Source organism: Bombyx mandarina, chromosome 04 (assembly GCF_030267445.1).
Source record: "Bombyx mandarina strain Sakado chromosome 04, ASM3026744v2".
NCBI lineage: Eukaryota > Metazoa > Arthropoda > Insecta > Lepidoptera > Bombycidae > Bombyx > Bombyx mandarina.
In genome coordinates this window covers 892,046-909,872 of record NC_143211.1, presented here as the reverse complement: position 1 = coordinate 909,872, position 17,827 = coordinate 892,046, and the positions used below count along the sequence as shown (strand labels likewise).

The 17,827-nt window shown below is 37.2% G+C and overlaps 3 protein-coding genes across 3 annotated transcripts; 2 read left to right on the top strand and 1 right to left on the bottom strand.

Annotated features, from left to right (window-relative positions):
* Window positions 1-1,914: 1,914 nt before the first annotated feature.
* Gar1 (Gar1 ribonucleoprotein) lies at window positions 1,915-2,997 on the top strand. The gene has a single exon (XM_028169623.2). The coding sequence runs from the start codon at window positions 2,019-2,021 to the stop codon at window positions 2,706-2,708; it is 690 nt and encodes a 229-aa protein (XP_028025424.2). The 5' UTR covers window positions 1,915-2,018; the 3' UTR covers window positions 2,709-2,997.
* An 801-nt stretch (window positions 2,998-3,798) lies between these two features.
* On the bottom strand, window positions 3,799-4,907 carry EMC5 (ER membrane protein complex subunit 5). Its single transcript, XM_028169624.2, has 3 exons — window positions 4,652-4,907; window positions 4,521-4,573; window positions 3,799-4,403 (listed from the first exon to the last, which is right to left on the bottom strand). The coding sequence occupies exons 1-3, from the start codon at window positions 4,725-4,727 to the stop codon at window positions 4,182-4,184; spliced, it is 351 nt and encodes a 116-aa protein (XP_028025425.1). The 5' UTR covers window positions 4,728-4,907; the 3' UTR covers window positions 3,799-4,181.
* Window positions 4,908-6,478: 1,571 nt separating this feature from the next.
* Window positions 6,479-15,689, top strand: LOC114239363 (sodium/potassium-transporting ATPase subunit beta-2). The gene is made up of 6 exons (XM_028169524.2): window positions 6,479-6,742; window positions 10,311-10,568; window positions 11,164-11,344; window positions 12,375-12,486; window positions 12,570-12,738; window positions 13,044-15,689. Exons 1-6 carry the CDS (start codon window positions 6,607-6,609, stop codon window positions 13,145-13,147), a joined length of 960 nt encoding a protein of 319 aa, XP_028025325.2. The 5' UTR covers window positions 6,479-6,606; the 3' UTR covers window positions 13,148-15,689.
* Window positions 15,690-17,827: the final 2,138 nt, after the last annotated feature.

The window sequence follows — 17,827 nt, the reverse complement described above, 5'->3', positions numbered from 1 at the left end:
GTTTCACACCTTAAAGCCTAAGCTTTTGCAATGAAATTAAGATAATTAATTTGAGATATTAATCAATTAATATGAACTTAAATATAATTAGATTATATGGGATGAATTAAAAGTAGCAGTAAAATCAGTGAAATTTTTGGAAGATCCTGAGAAGATAAGTCCGTCCCATTTGTACAAATACTAAACAGTTAATATATAACCATTAAACCAGAAGAAACAATAAAACAATGCACAGAATTTCGCTCCTCGCCTTACCGCCAAAAAGTCTTTCTAGTTTTCTTGCGGCTGAAGTAGATTTCTCGGGTCAGAGTGTTTGGTTTTTTTCTATTTTTCGCAGGGAAGCAGGATCCATCTGACTATAAGTAGTCACCGTCGCTCAACAATGCCAGGGTCATAACACTCACAACCAAGCTGCTGCCTGCGGTTTTAGTTGCGGATAATACATTCGAAGAATAGTTTGTGCTCTTTATTGGATAATGTAGACCAGCCCACCTAGTATCAACGTGCCATCAAAGCCCACTATTTTAGAGATTAGCGTTCATTAGTAGAACTATTCTTTTGACTGCTTTTAAATTGTTAACGTATTAATTACTTTCTAGCAGTGAATATACCACATGAAGCAGCAATGACTTCTTCATTTTTAGTCAACACTCATTGCACGTAAAATACTGATCTGTCTGTATCTATAATCTCACAATTATATGCCTTAAAGATAAGATACTCGTTGGCAATTGCAATAATTTTGCGATATACGCTGAAGTAACGCTCTTACTTAATGGCTAGTCCTATCAGCGAAATCATTTCGAGGGATGACAGTTTTATTTAGTTTCAGAAAATAAATTACTGGCACTGTCTCTTGTTTTCTGCTGAGATTAAGCGAAGCACCTCGGACCTCTAAACGTGCTTGCTGGTTCACTTGTCAGAAATTATAGTTATTAATAGTGACACGAGGTAGTAGGCGATATTTCCGCACCTTGTTCAATAATTTAGTTAATGAACAATATAATGTTGCATTAGTACGGTAAAGGCCAAAGTTCGACGATTTTCATAGTTTATAATATGCTAAATTACTATTTCATAATACAAAAAATATTATGTTATAGAATATTTTTTTAAAAGTGTTTACGAACCACGGGATAAAACCGCAAAAGTATGCCTTTTTAATTATGCAGACATTAGGTAAAGACGATCCAAACCGCAAAAATTATAATTTGCTTAATTACAATTGGTAGGGACGAATCAATAGCTAGATAATATTACGTTTGAAGGGCAGGACAGACGTGTAGGTGAGCTATATAGGTAACTATATAATTGAGACTGCGACCTCATGTCCCTAAAGGGGCGGCAGTATTGTCATTGCGATGTCAAGGGGCTTCAGTAAGTAATAACACTAGTTTTACCGTGCTCACCGTTCTTAGTAACAAAAATAACAGCGTGGATGTCTTTCCCTTTGTCATTCGGTAGTTAGGTGTATAATTTAGGACCGCACCTTCATTCTCAAATAGGTATGTAAAATTCGGGAACGCGAGGAGTGAAGTTGTGTGATTTGTTTTATTTTGTCTATTTATCTGTCTAATGTTTCTTCATGTTTAAATGTGTAACAGCGGTGGTTTATTAACTGTTTAGTATCTGTGAAAGTGGACAAATGTGGGAAAATCAAACAAAGCCGCTCAACGTAACTTCTCGGAATCTTCCAAAAAGTCCACTGAAAAAGTCTCAGTAAATGACCACCATTTTGCTGAGATTATATTTCATACCATATCACCTCATCTTATTTCATTTCACTTCATACCTATTATCATTTTTCATAAAAATAAAATTAAAAATTAAAATAAGGCTTGACCTAAAAGTCTTAGTCCGAGTCATAAAATCCCTTAATTTTTTTTTATCTCATTTATCTATGCCTTCATTCATAAACTTGTCATTCTTGTCAAAACTTCGTGCATGTGTGAATTGCGGCAATACGCATAATTTGAGGTTATAAATAATAACATTGGTAGGTAATTGTTAATTAAAACATGTCGTTCCGCGGTAGAGGAGGCGGCGGTGGAGGACGTGGTGGATTTGGAGGTCGTGGTGGATATGGCGGCGGAGGCGGACGAGGCGGTGGCGGAGGGCGCGGTGGCCGTGGTGGTTTTGGCGGAGGCCGCGGTCGAGGGGGTGGTGGTGGCGGAGGTCGTTACCAAGATGCTGGACCGCCTGAGGCTGTTATTCCGCTCGGACATTATGGTTGGACCGTTCAAGACGATCTAGTCTGCAAGGTAGACATTGAAGATGTGCCGTATTTCAACGCGCCTATATTCCTCGAAAACAAAGAACAAATCGGCAAAATTGACGAGATATTTGGTAATTTAAGAGATTACTTTGTGTCAGTCAAATTAGGAGAAAATATCAAAGCGAAGAGTTTCAAGGAAGGGCAGCAATTTTTCATTGATCCCGCGAAGTTGCTACCTTTGAAAAGATTTTTGCCACAACCGCCTGGCGCAAAGAGAGGCGCGGGAGGTGGTAGAGGAGGCCGAGGCGGTCGTGGTGGCAGAGGTGGAGGTGGATTTGGCGGCGGCGGTGGATTTGGCAGAGGAGGCGGTGGTCGTGGAGGAGGTGGTGGCTTCGGTAGAGGTGGCGGTGGAGGCTTCGGTAGAGGCGGCGGCGGTGGTTTCGGAAGAGGCGGCGGAGGTAGGGGTGGTGGATTCAGAGGAGGCAGAAGATAGCCCATGGACCTGCAGCAGACCTACAGTGTCCAAAATTCTGTGTATGGATATTTGCCAGGTGTCTGGTATTTTTAAGAAGAAAACTTGAAAGTGTGCGTGAAAAGAAGTTGGATTCCAGATTTAATACATTTTATTACATTTATACATTAAATATGTATAATAAAAAAGCAACCAAGATATAAATTGTTTAATAACAAAACTGAACATATTTTGTAGATTTAAAGCTAAACTTGTTGCATACACAAACTATCTAGATGTAAGTTAAGTTTAATATAAAATAATATTTTAATCTGGTTTTTATTTTCTTTTTAAAAACCACACCTTGTGCTTATTTTTAATACTTTGATTTCAACAAAATAACGATCAGGTCACTGCTTGTTCAAGGCTCCATAATATTTGCACCAAATACAGTGGTACCTCGAGATACAAGTTTGTTTCATAAGCTTGCTTGATATCAAATAGCTCATATCTGAAAGCAAAATATCGCTCGCTCGGCAGCTCGTATCTCAAAACACTCCAATATTATACAATAGGCAGTGGCTTTGATACCGTTGTGATGACTTAAAATGTTATTAAAATTCTTTGACTGTTGTCTGAGCTACCAGATTTAAATAAATGCCAGGCCTGCAAAGAAATAGAAAACATGCTATATATATAAATTTTTTCTATTGTTCATTTGGACACAATATGAGGAGGATACTAATGCAAAGGTATTCTGTTGCTTGTGGCAAGTTTGTAAAGCAAAACACATTTCGATCAAATCTACTTTGCTTGTATTGTAACAATGTTTTAATATTAGATATTATCCATTTTAATAACATTATTACACAAACAACTCATAATTGTAACAATTTCCTAAACAGATATAAATGCTGCTATGGATATTTATGATAATAAGTTATGGTCATTGACCAATGTGAATTATCTACTCTGGAAAAGTATTCTAAATGTATAACTGTTTACCCGCTTAAAAGACCACAAGGCCTTATATTGATATGAAAATTATCTTATTTATTAATAATTGTTTATTTTATGATTTAATTATAAAATAAACAATTATTAATATAATATAATTGATATAATAAAATCATTTTTTAGTAAATAATAGGTTTTATTTACAATATAGATGGAACACTTAAATTGCCCAAACTACCTGTAAAAGTACACTTCACTCCAACCAATTGAAACCAATCATACAAGATTTGTTTTAAATAAACTAATGAAAATTTTGCCAATTTAGTTATGTAGTTTAATGACAATTCAAATAAATATTATGCTTAAATTTATAGCTCTCGTAAGTAACAATTATACAACTTTTCTAATTGCTTTAACTGTCACTTGTAATATTACCAAATAACATAACATCATTATCATTAACAATCTGTTTGATATGGCAAAATTTAACAATCTTTAAAATGTAACAAATGCAAAATGTGCAGAATTATTCTATTTTTAATTTTTTTATACTCTTAGTCATTCTAGATTTTCTAGATCTGCTTTAGTTGGTGTGGGAACATAATCATAAGATAATGCCTTCCCTCTGTGATTGAAGATATAAAATGAGGGAAGATTGTTCTGTGTCTCCCATTTGATAGCATTTAATTCAGCAGCAGCTGGTATTTCGCGAAGATTACCCGCCACATTCAACACTCCCCACATGACAGCAAACAAACTGACCACAGCTTGGATGACAATCTAAAAAGGGTAAAACATGAAACACATTATAATTTTTTTCCTTCAATAAACTTTTTTTAATAAATTATTATTATATATATAAAACTTTCAAAAAAGTAAGGTAAATTCTGAACTTACATCCAACGGTAACGTGGTAAACTCTTGTGACGTGATCCTCAAATATGATCGATCTAGAAGACAAACATAAGTTTATATTAGCACTATTTACAAAAAAAAAAACAATTATTTAACATTTAAATCACACTTACGTTGTGTAGCTGAGAAAGCTGTATGGAATAACGAAAGAAAACCAATGATCACAATAACTTTATGAAATGAAGCCATGTTATGTACACTCTAATAACAACTTAAAATGAATAAAATGCAACTTGTAATAAATTATTTACAAATACAGCAATACAATGCTGCATCAATGTTTCTAATTTATAAAATTGCTACACATTTTCAATTTTTCACAATCTTACAAGCCTTACAAAGTGCTTAGGTCTTAGTTGCACTCAAATTAAGCTTGTTGAAAAAATATCGATACATCGAAATATCGATATTATTTTTTCAATTAATCGATAGTTTTGAGCGATATTTTATAATTTTTATACATCGATACATCGATGTATCGATATAAAATTCCAAGTATCGAAAAGGTATGAAAATCGATATTTTTTTCAGACCAACAAACGTTTATATGTTCCCGGGATATTTTTTTTAATGAAATTTCATGAAATTTGATGAAACTTCATGAAATTTCATGAAATTTCTGAAATTGAAGTTCATAAAATGTTATGAAGTTTCATGAAATTTCATAAAGTTTCATCAAATTTTATAAAATTTCATGAAAACTTATAGAATTTCCTCTAATACCTAGAAAAGAGAATCCAACAAAATTCTGGTTTGATTGTCGCCTTTTTACCCCAGTCCTTTCCGACATCGTTCTAAAATATTTGATATCGCCTACGTCCTTGGTTCCTCAGAGAGAGTGGCATCTGCTGTAAATCTCACAATACCCAACAACAGAAGTCGGCTTACAGCCGAGCACATAAATTAAAGAGTTTTTCTTATGTCTGTATCAGATAAAAATTGGTTGGAGTAATCAATAATTAAAATTTCTTAATAGTTCTTGATTTATTAAAAATAATGTCTATTGATTAGCACGAATATTCTGTCAAATCATACCGATATATCGATATTTTTTAATAAAAATATATCGATATTGATATTTTCAAAAAATATCGATACGATATATATCGATACTTTATTGCATTTCGGGCATCCCTAACTCAAATATTATGTGTTTCATCATGGTTTCATCTATGGTTGCTTAGGTCTTTAATCTGTGATTAATGTCAAGGTTTTTTTTATAAAGGTTTTTAGACCTGGTAACTAAGACTTTTAGGTGAAGTCTTATTTTAATTTTAAAGAAAGCTTTTTTTGAATGTAAATTATTTTATGAAATGAAATGAAGTTGATTAATATGAAACATAATAATATCATGAAATGAGATGAAATGAGATTCTTAGTAAAATGGTGATTATTTACTCAAACTTTTTCAGTGGAGCTTTTGGAGGATCCCGAGAAGTTACGTTCAGCGGCTTTGTTTCATTTTCCCTAATTTATGCACTTTCACAGATACTAAACGGTTATTAAACCACCGCTATTACACATGTAAACCTGAAGAAACACTAAATGGACAAAATAAAACAAATCACACAACTTCACTTCTCGCGTTCCCACCAAAAATTCTAAGGTGGTTCCCGGAATTCATAAACATCTCAACGTGAATGCCATCACTAATCTTACGATGTAATTGTATTGTACAACGGCTGCCTTTCATATCGAAATGCATGAGTGCTTAGACGCAAAAATAGGTCATATATTGCTTACACCTGTGGACTTTCTCAAGTACGAAATCAATCGTTATTAACACTACCTATTTGTACTTTTAAACGACGTGATCTTTTCAGCGAATCTCATTGTAGCGAGTGTATTAACTATGGTATATCTATGGTCACAGCACTATAGTTGTTGGCAGTTAGCTTATGTTTATTTTGACCTAAGGGTCTTAGTTACCAGGTCATAAAATCCCTTTAAAAAAAAGTTAAGTTCATTTTAAATAACGCTCTACAGGGCAGGTTGTGAGTGTTTTGTCTATATAAGTTATATGGATTTCATTCGATTACAAGAAGTAAAGAAATAAAAAATAAATGAAATGTTAAGAAATCCGAAGCTCGAAGAATTCCAAATGGACACCAAGCCGCCCCGAAAGAGTTTTCAACACAAATTCAGTGATTTTCTGCATAATGATGAGACTGGTACTATTTTAGGTCGCACTCCTGAAAGCTGGTGTAAGTAAAAACTTATTCATTAACATTTAATGAAATTCGATTTTTAATATAAGAATTATCGCTTGTTTCATATACTGTGTTATTGTGTAGAAAAGACTTATAAGATCAGATATATTGTGTTACTATTTCATGTTGGGCGTGGCTGAAGAGTTTTAAATTAAATGACTTTTAACATAAAATCTATATTTTATGTTGTATAATACGAACAATTTTATCTAATTTCAAAACCTAGACTATGAGATCAGAAAAATAAAATAAATTTGGGGTAAGCTGCAGTGCCACTTTTGTTATTAACTTACTAGTAGTACATATTCTTTAACTTAATACAATAAAAAGCATTTATTTTTATTGCATGATTGATACCAACTTCTTTGAGACACAAGATCGTAGTCTTTATTGCAATGCTGTTCTACCCGTAAAACTGAATCACAACTGGTAATAATAGTTGATTTACTCAGTGGCCAACGTACTGAATTACAGTATACTACAAATGGAATTGAACCATGTAAAAATGTCGCCGAACCTAACCATAGTAGTGAGCCCATAAAGAAATAGGCAGGTACATATTTGGCATCCACTTGTGCAAGCTCTTGTGGCTTCCTCAAGCCAGCCTCTTCATTCAAGATGGTAACATGTTTGTCTAGAGGGCATAGTCTCTAAAATTATAGTGAAACAGGTCATCAAAAAAACACACAGGTCAACAAAACAAACAAAAAAATAGGTACCTTTATTAATTTACTATACAAAAAGAGTAGGTAGTTCTTTGCTCTTCGACTGTTTTATATGATATTATTACATTATTTTTTATTGCTAAGGTAGGTACTATGATGTATTGATGGCCTATCTGGTGTCAAGTGGTCACCAGATCCCATAGATGTCAACCACTTCAGTGCTGCTACCCTTCTTTAGGCACAAATTGTCTCACTTTTTTACAGGATAATGGCTGTCCTACCCTTCAAACCGAAACACATTACTGCTTAATGGGAGAAATAGGCAGGCTGGTAAGGTCATAAAATGCCCTACCAGCAAATTATAAATTATAAATTTTTATTTGACAGAAATAGGCTAGAAGGAAGGTGACCTCCAGTCACTAATTTAATTAATTAAAGATTATTATGCTCTGATAGATTTGTGACTTAAGCCCACACAGTGAAACTAATCTTTAATCCTCTTTAGAAACCTTATTTGTTCAAACCAACTTTTTAGTAGTTTTTTTGCTCAAAAATGTGTATATTATGATGTTATTGATTTCCCTTTTTTTATTGCTTAGGCCTTAGGTGGATGGACGAGCTCACGGCCCACCTGGTGTTAAGTGGTTAGTGGAGTGCATAGACATCTACAACGTAACTGCTGCCACTTACCTAAGTTCTAAGGTCTCAGTATAGTTACAATGGCTGCCCCACCCCTCAAATGACACATATTATTGGTTCACGGCAGAAATAGGCAAGTTTGTGGTACCGACCCGTGTGGATTCCTAAGACGTCCTACGGCCAGTAGAAAATAAGTACATCTTATTTTGAACATTCTTCAAAGACAGAAAGGTTCAAACCATGCTTACATAATCAGTGAAAATTATTGCTTTGTGGGTATTCCGGTGCTGTCCAGTCTGGTTTGGTAGTACAATAATACTCTGGCAGCTGTTAAGTTTAGGTACATAATATTTAAGGTACCTCTCCAGTAGCCATTGTTTCAATACAATTGCCAACACCCCCGATTACTCTCTTTAGACAACCCATACCCTGGGCCAGGAAAGTCAAGTACCTGGGCGTTACCCTGGATGCATCGATGACATTCCGCCCGCATATAAAATCAGTCCGTGACCGTGCCGCGTTTATTCTCGGTAGACTCTACCCCATGATCTGTAAGCGGAGTAAAATGTCCCTTCGGAACAAGGTGACACTTTACAAAACTTGCATAAGGCCCGTCATGACTTACGCGAGTGTGGTGTTCGCTCACGCGGCCCGCACACACATAGACACCCTCCAATCCCTACAATCCCGCTTTTGCAGGTTAGCTGTCGGCGCTCCGTGGTTCGTGAGGAACGTTGACCTACACGACGACCTGGGCCTCGAATCAATTCGGAAATACATGAAGTCAGCGTCGGAACGATACTTCGATAAGGCTATGCGTCATGATAATCGCCTTATCGTTGCCGCCGCTGACTACTCTCCGAATCCTGATCATGCAGGAGCCAGTCACCGTCGACGCCCTAGACACGTCCTTACGGATCCATCAGATCCAATAACCTTTGCATTAGATGCCTTCAGCTCTAATACTAGGGGCAGGCTTAGGGACCCCGGTACCCGTACTCGTCGAACTCGACAAAGAGGTCGACGTGCAACCTAACCCATGCATCAGCCCGCTGAGTTTCTCGCCGGATCTTCTCAGCGGGTCGCGATTCCGATCCGGTGGTAGATTCATTCGCGAAACAATTGCTCTTGAGTTGTTAGGTCTCCTTCGGAGGCGCTCGGGCAGTTGTTAGCAAATCCCACCCCTCTTGGCTGAGCCTTTGCTCGCCCACCTGTCCTGGTGAAACTGGAAAGGCCTTCGGGCCACCAGTAAACTTTCAATCATAAAAAAAAAAAAAAAAAAAAAAACAATTGCCAATTTAATGCTCAAGTTTCAAGATAGGCAGTCATTTAAAACTGAACTAGTAACACAAAATCTGACAGCAAATTCTTTGCTGATGTATATAGTTGTATTATTTTTAATCTTAATTTTCAAACTAGAATTCATTGCTTTTAGTATCAGTATCTTTGATATGCCCTAGGTATTCGACGTTTATGAGAAAGAGTCATCATCGTTTGAGCTGTAGGATAGTATGTCTTATGTAATAAAATATAGTTGTGAGTGTTAGTTCAACCCCCCTACTCTCACCGGGTTCTGACCCGGACGGAGATCGGACGTCGGGTGTAAGAGTGCAGGGGAGTCGTTAGTGGGTGGGCCCTAAAATCCTTGAGCCCGCGATCTGCTCTCAACACCTGCAGATCGTTGAGTCTCACATACCCCGCGCGCCCCCTAGGCGCGGGGACCTCGTAGGTGGTTCAGCCCCGGCTGGAAAAAAAAAAAAAAAGATGCTAGATTGGAGTTGATTTTTTAAGTGCGATTGGCAATGAAAATACGTTAAGTAAAATGCATTCAATAAACACAACTCTTATAGTACTGAAATCATGGATATACATCTTTTCATATATATTAATATTAATAAAATAAAAATAAAAATGAATAAACTATGTTATAGTTGTTATGTGTTGCCTATTATTGTTGGGTATTAGAAAATGGACTAAAATAGACTGTCCAGTACAAATTTCAAATTTTAAACTAGAAACTACACATGTGATGTAATTGAAAACAATACAATTAATGTGTAATTTGAAAAAACATTTTACTCAATTTTAATGCCCTCAATTTTAGTGCCCTTCAAATAGTCATTTGAAAGGAACAAAGAAATAAATAGTTAAACAAATATTTAGTAGAAAATAGGCATGACATTATCTCTATCTATGCTTAGGTTAAATATACAGAATTAAATATATTAGAAGTACAATTAATACGCTATTTTCCACAGCTAAGATCTTGGTCTTCTATACGATATTCTATGCAGCACTCATAGCTCTGTTTGCAATCTGCATGGTGACATTCCTGCAACAGTTCATTAACCCCCGAGTACCTCGTCTCCAACAGGAGTACAGTGTGATTGGTACAAGTCCAGGCTTGGGCTTCCGACCCCTTCCCGCTGATGTAAGGAGTACACTAATATATTACAAGGGAACAGGATATGAAAGCTATAAATTTTGGGAAGACCAGCTGATTGATTTCTTGTCAGGTACGATCAATATTTTTTTTTAATTTTTATTTATTATCTATAGAACCTAACAGCGAATTCTGTATGTCCAGATAATTGACCATAATACTAGATCTAAAATAGAAGATGTAGATGTATATTAGAAGACTAGCTATCCGTCTACTTCGCTGGGCATTTACAATTAACATTATTATTTCTCACCCCCACAAAGATTCTCGTCATTAACGTCTCGTAACTGGTGTAGGGAGTCCAACACTCATATAAATATTAGGCTATCCATTAAGTACATGTATTTTCTACATGGATACCAAGTTTCAAGTAAATCAGATGCATGGTTCAGTAGTTATAATGGAACATCCGTAAAAATCACTGTAGATTTATATATTAGTATAGATATGTGTGGGTAGGCCTTTCACAACTAGCTGCAGGCATCATGGGATTGTTATTGTGGCAAGCCTTGATGGAAGCCCTTGTCCAGCAGTGGACTTTTGTTAAATCTTTTGTTAATAGATAAATATATATAATTAGATAAACTGTAAATTTTATGATTTTACATAAAGTTTACAGCATGCCTTGCGGTACAATTTCAAATTGATCCATGAATTTCAAATTTTAGTATACAAGAAGAAGGGACAGACGGCAGGCACGGGTCAGAATATTTTCAACTGTGACTTTAGGAATCCACCTCCCCCTGGCAAGGTCTGTGACGTAGACATCCGAAGCTGGGATCCTTGCATTGAAGAGAATCACTTCTCCTTCCACAAGTCTTCACCTTGCATCTTCCTGAAGCTTAATAGGTAATTTATTTTAAAAGCACTCTGTTCATTGTTGAGAATCCTGTTTAATGAGAGAGAGAGAGAGAGAGAGAGAGAGGGATCGAGGGATCAGATCACGCCCCAATACATGTTAAGTGGTTCCTTGAGTACACAGGCGTCACACGGTATAAAAGTATCTTCCCACAACCAAATGAGGTTTCAGTTGCATTTTTACTAAGTTATTTTGCACTAAATGGATGGATTAACAACGAAAACTAGAAATATCTAGGTTGGTTCTTAGTAGTTAATAACCAAGACGATTCTACCGTTCAGACAGAATATCGCGATTGATTAGCTGCGGAGAAGTAGACAGAGCGAATTAGTAGCTGGTGAGCACCGGAACACGTGACAGCTTCGCGACAGAGACACTGTTTAGACAGACACTTTTTACTGGTGGTAGGACCTCTTGTGACTCCACACGGATAGCTACCAACACCCCGCCTATTTCTGCCGTGAAACAGTAATGCGTTTCGGCTTGAAGGGTGGGGTAGCCTTTGTAACTACACCTGAGACCTTAGAACTTATATCTCAAGGTGGGTGGCGTATTTACGTTGTAGATCTCTATGCGATCCGCTAACCACACACCAGGTGGGCGGTGAGCTCGTCCACCCATCTGAGCAATAAAATAAAAAATCTGTTGCCGCCTACCAGTGCAAGTTAACGCTGCTTCATGAACTAAAAGTGCTTGTATAATACTCGAAGAAAAAGCGCTTATCCGACACTGCACTTGGTATCAATGGTCTAATTTAGTCCATCATAAAGTAAATTCCACCAACCACTTTGGGACGTGAGGCCAAGCTCCACTCGTGTTTTAGCTGCCCCACCCTTCAAACCGGAACTCGGGATTGATGCGGCATGGTGTTCCTCACTCGTGCCGGCCCACAATACGTCCTTCCACCAGTAGACTACAATGCACCTCTGGACCCCCGCGGTCTAATGACATCATGACATCAATACCGCCGTTGTCGTTCCATACTGGCACTGTGCTCAGAGCGCACGCGGAATGTTGCAGGATCTACGGCTGGCGACCCGAGTTCTTCGACGACCTGGCGAGCCTCCCGAGCGACATGCCCGACGACCTGGTCTCCTACATCACGAACGCCACTGCAAACAACTGGGACTATGTTAGTATTGCACCGAGGGACTTTACATAGGTCCTTGTCACGTGTACTCGTGCAAAGCATCAAACTGAACGATTGGTCCACAGGCCAACATGGTGTGGGTGTCGTGCCAAGGCGAGACCCCGGCCGACAGGGAGATGTTGGGCCCCATCAGCTACCTGCCTTACCCTGGTTTCCCGGGATATTTCTATCCCTATGAAAACGCGGAGGGATATTTGAGTCCGCTCGTGGCCATACATCTTCAATCTCCTAAAAGTAAGTTAACTTTGATGTGTCTTGTGGCCGAGTGGTGTCGGGCTAGAATAGCATCTCCAATCTCTTCCCGAGGGTGTCGTAAAGCGACTGATGGATTCGCAGGAGAATGGGCAGCAAACTGCTATCACCAATCGGCATTACTGCATTACTTTTTTTTTTTTCCTACCTAAGCTGATAGCCTTGAGAGGCTATATCAGCGGCTGCATTACTGGGACAGCCGATAAATAATATGTGCAGTTGGAATTTCGACCAGTCATGATACCGTGCATTGGCATTCTGAAAAAAAACTTAAAACTTTCTTTCAGCTGGCATAATACTGAACATCGAGTGTCGCGCCTGGGCCAAGAACATCAGGTACGACCGCCGGGAGAAGCTAGGGGTCGTTCACTTCGAGCTTATGCTGGAATAATTTAGCCACATCGAGCAGACCAATCTCACTTGGGCCATACTTAAGTCGGACCTATCTTGCCGGTCTGGACTAAGGCCTTATTCAATAGATATTGTTTTAAAGAAACTGAAAATTAAACCTCGAATCTCGGGTTTGAATCTGGCGATTATTCAGCTTCATATGAAAATTAATTTTCTCTATTCGGATTTGTATAATCTAGTTGTAATATAGAAAAAGTGTGTCCGTCCATTTATAACTGAATTTTATACAAATCAATTGGATTAGAATTTAAGAAGATACCGGGTGTAAGAGGATCGCTTGTGAAACTGAAATAGGAATGAATTGCTGTCGTATACAGAGATGATGCATTTACTAAATCTATACTAATATTATAAAGCTGAAGAGTTTGTTTGTTTGAACGCGCTCAGGAACTACTGGTCCGATTAGAAAAATTCTTTCAGTGTTAGATAGCTCATTTATTGAGGAAGGCTATAGGCTATATAACATCACGCTAAGACAAATACAAGCGGAGCACCAATAAAGAATGTTTCAAAATCGGGGTTTTCCCTTTTGAGAGTTTCCACTGCGTGCACTGCAGAAACGATTAAAGTTTTGCTAAAATAATGTATGACAGAACTGTTCCTCTTCAAAAGAGCTAAAAAAAGTCCGCGACAGCTTGTCTATATGTTAAGGTTGACTCACTATAACGTTTTTTATGCTGACCAAATTTGTTCTAAAATAAAGCATTATTTGTGAACTATTTCACGTGGACGAAGTCGCGGACAAAAGCTAGTTAATTATAAATGTTCCCCGAATTTTCTGGACGCGCAATGTAAAGCGAAGCCGACAGTCGGCCGCCGCCGCGCTCCGAGCACGCGGGACCCGCGCCACGCTTGATTAGGACGAAAGGACGAAAGAGCATATTCTTACCTGAAGGGTAGGCAACGCACTGGCGTAAACGCTGGTGACCGTGGGCGGCGGTGAATCACTTACCATCAGGTGACCCGTCTTGCTCGTTTGCCTCTCGTTGTTATAAAAAAAAAAAAACACGAGCTAATGCATTTATCGTTTGTTTTTTTATTGCATTTCGTATTCGCTTTCAGGAACGATCATTGTACACCCCGTATACAGTGCCTTTTGTGTGTTTTAATCTTAAATAATTACTAAGACTCACTAGAACGATAACTTATAAATTTAGATTTATTGCATTTACAGAAAAAATAGTCTTGTGATTCATAAAAAAATAAATACTAAATATAGTAATTAAAATTGGAAAAAAAAGAAATTGTGCTAAAGGCCTTATTTCGTATCTAGAAATATATTCTGATTTATTAATTTTAAGCATATTTTTTTGTATAATTGGCATTTGTGGACATGATTCAAGATATCAATCATATTATTTAGTAAAATGTCGTAATTTAACACGTAAAATATTCATAACTTGTAGCGTAAAGGTAACACATAAATGTTATCGAGTTCGACTCGCGCCGACGCAGCGCCCTCTTAATTATTATAAAAATAATTAATAAAAAAAAAGTTCAAAACCACGGAGCATCTAAAATATTTCTCATTTACTGAATAGACATTAAATGTGGGTACTTGTTAATTTTACGACATTAATATTTATGTTTTTAGCTCCTCAATACAATTTTTTTGTGATTCATTTCAAAAATAAAAACTTGATTTCGTTCTGGGTCGTTTGACCGCGCGTGAAGAGATGTAAGTAATAGTAATAGTTCGTGTTCATTTAGTAACAAACTTAGGGTGATTACACAAGGCTGACTTTTATTTTTATATACAAAATAGACATTCCCACAATTTGTTTTACTATTATATTTTGTACTTATTTGTGTTTTTGAATGTTTTATCTTACCTGTCTACAACATGTTAGAGACAATTATTAAATTTGAAACAGCAATGGATAATAAACCGTTGGCTGTCTGTCAACATCCGTGTGAGGACATTGACCCGTTCGTCAGTTATAATATTATCATTACGTGGTGTTCTTAAAAAAAATAATAGAAAATTCGCTCGCGGTATTATTTTTATTTTTTTATTGCCCTTGTAGGCAGACGAGCATACGGCCCATCTGATGGTGAGTGGTTACCGTCGCCCATGGACTTCAGCAATGCCAGGGGCAGAGCCAAGCCGCTGCCTACCGCTGGCGTTATTGTGTCTTGTGTTATTTTGTCATGATTTCGAAAATTGATATGAACGATATTATGTATTTTTTTAACTGTGAAAGTACAGAGTGGCCCGACTCGGGTAAGTACCACCGTTCCACACATTCCTGCTCTATGGATTGCCTACGTACTATTTCCTGCCAAGCAGAAATTAATGAATTTTTAAAACAAAAGTCTAATATCGATATTAAGCAATATTGAATCTCAATTTTTTTCTTGTTAATGGCAATATTTATATTATTATTAGGGTAAACGCAACCGTCCATTGAAGACTAAAATAATGTAAGATGTAATGTTTTTAGCGTTAGTAATTAAGTGATACGTGTTGATAAATGTGTGTCTAAAAATATTAGGAAAATAAATTGGAATTTAAAAAAAGAGCCAGAATTATTTTAATTTATTTACTAACCAGCAACCAGCCCTTACTTCGCTTCGTGAACTAAAATATACTATTGATTTTGTTGAATTTTCTTTTATACAAATCTGATATTTGCAGCATGCATTCTGTCTATGTTATGTCAAACGCCATAATGTTACATTAAAAAATGTAATATGGTGGTTACATATGTTTTCTTAAATTTTCTAATTTTCGGCGCATTTTTTAAAATATTTTTTTCAATTACAAACACAACAAAAAAGAATTATCCAATTTGTTGCCGGCGTTCTGAAGTTATGCGCGTACATACATTAGGCAGATTCACTTTTATATAGATGATTACGAGCACACATAGGTCGCGCAATCTATCGGACCATTCCTACCGGCGACAGGATCTATTGAGCACCCGTATAAGTAGTCGCCATTTTTATTTTTTACTAGCGAACCGCTCTCGCTTCATTTCGGAAACATTAAATTTTATTATTGATAGGCGAGTCCCGCCATGTTGCGCGCGGTACGACAATAACTGCGGGTGACGCCGCGGGGCGAAGCTAGTCTAAAAAAAGTAGCCTAAGTTACTTCTTATATCATCAGCTACCTATTAGTGAAAGGCTCATCAAAATCGGTACAGCCGTTCCAGAGATTAGCCGGAACAAACAGACAGACAAACAAAAATTGTAAAAAATGTTATTTTGGTGTATTACCGTAGATATATTCATATGCATGTAGTAAAAAGCGGTTATTTCAATATTACAAACAGATACTCTAATTTTATTTATATGTATGTATAGATTGCGCTGTAGCGTGGATGACCCCGCCGCTCACATGATTTTAAGTGGTTACCGGAGCCCATAGACGTAACAAAGTGAATGACGGTATTACTGCTGGTAGGACCTCTTGTGAGTACGCCTGGGTAGGTACCACCACCCTGCCTGTTTCTACCGTGAAGCAGTAATGCGTTTCGGTTTGAAGGGTGGGGCAGCCGTTATAACTATACTGAGACCTTAGAAGTAATATCTGAAGGTGGGTGGCGCATTTACGTTGTAGATATCTATGGGCTCCAGTAACCACTTAACGCCATCGTCCATTCATCTAAGGAATAAAAAAAAACCACAGATGTAATGTCGAAGTCTCTGTCCAATTTAAAGCGGTTATCCCATCTTCATTAACGTGCTATATGAAACCCGCGGAAACATATGGGGTAGTGCTAATGTTGTCCCACGCAGTCAAAACACTTTCGGCCTATGTTTCCAGCGACACAATCGGAAGTTCCGATGTAAATGGTAGACTGCCTGATTCCATGCGTACTGAAAAGTACCTACTAACCACTCTCGTTATCTCGCTTTCATCTACGTAATAATAAGTCTGTTCTAATGTAACGAGGTTACTTGAACATCTTCGTGAGTTAGAGGCTGAAATTTTGAATATAGCTCTTAGAATCGGATGACAATGAAAAAATATGTGGACAAGACGTTTATGTTTCATACTGCTTTTCGTTTTGTTACGCGCTGGGGTTCAGGTTAAATAAAATTTCCACCAAAGTAGAAATTAAAACTGTATTAGCACTTAGAACAATTAAAACACTTGTAGTGTGCAGCTCGTCTAACCTTATATTTGTGACTGCACACACTAAATTATAACAGTATTACACGAATTGTCGACTTGAACAGTTCTCTTTTATTTCACCTACAACACTCCAATATACACTTCACAAACACTTTAAAATTCTCAATTCACTTCTTCCGTTTCGCTTCAGGTGATCCGTTCGCTGTTTTGCTTCGAGTAGTTCCGATTACTAACTGACTGCGTGCCATCTCTGCAACTCTTTTATAGTAGATACCGACATATCTAGAATTATTGAGAACATTCCTCACAAGTCGAGTATTTTCGAAGTGTGTTTCCGCTATCTGACAATAGATGGCTTTGTATTTCCCGAGTGCTCTAGATGTTAATAGATCTTTTGGTATTCGCTTCGGTTATTTGGCGATAGATGGCGTTACTCTTACCGGCGTAACAATTTTACACACTTTCACGACTTCATGTTAATCAGATACTGTGCCGCAATGGACACGAGTTCGAACTATCAATGGTCGATTTGGAATAACACGTGAAATAATGTGTTTGTGAAATATGGTTCCACTT

Excerpts from the sequence above, each read along its gene's own strand:
- Gar1 (XM_028169623.2), top strand. The coding sequence starts at position 2,019 with ATGTCGTTCCGCGGTAGAGGAGGCGGCGGTGGAGGACGTGGTGGATTT.
- LOC114239363 (XM_028169524.2), top strand. The coding sequence starts at position 6,607 with ATGTTAAGAAATCCGAAGCTCGAAGAATTCCAAATGGACACCAAGCCG. Across the intron at positions 6,743-10,310 it reads TCGCACTCCTGAAAGCTGGT|CTAAGATCTTGGTCTTCTAT; the intron begins GTAAGTAAAAAC and ends TATTTTCCACAG. Across the intron at positions 12,739-13,043 it reads ACATCTTCAATCTCCTAAAA|CTGGCATAATACTGAACATC; the intron begins GTAAGTTAACTT and ends ACTTTCTTTCAG.
- EMC5 (XM_028169624.2), bottom strand. The coding sequence starts at position 4,727 with ATGGCTTCATTTCATAAAGTTATTGTGATCATTGGTTTTCTTTCGTTA. Across the intron at positions 4,574-4,651 it reads AGCTTTCTCAGCTACACAAC|ATCGATCATATTTGAGGATC; the intron begins GTAAGTGTGATT and ends TTTGTCTTCTAG. Across the intron at positions 4,404-4,520 it reads TTACCACGTTACCGTTGGAT|ATTGTCATCCAAGCTGTGGT; the intron begins GTAAGTTCAGAA and ends TACCCTTTTTAG.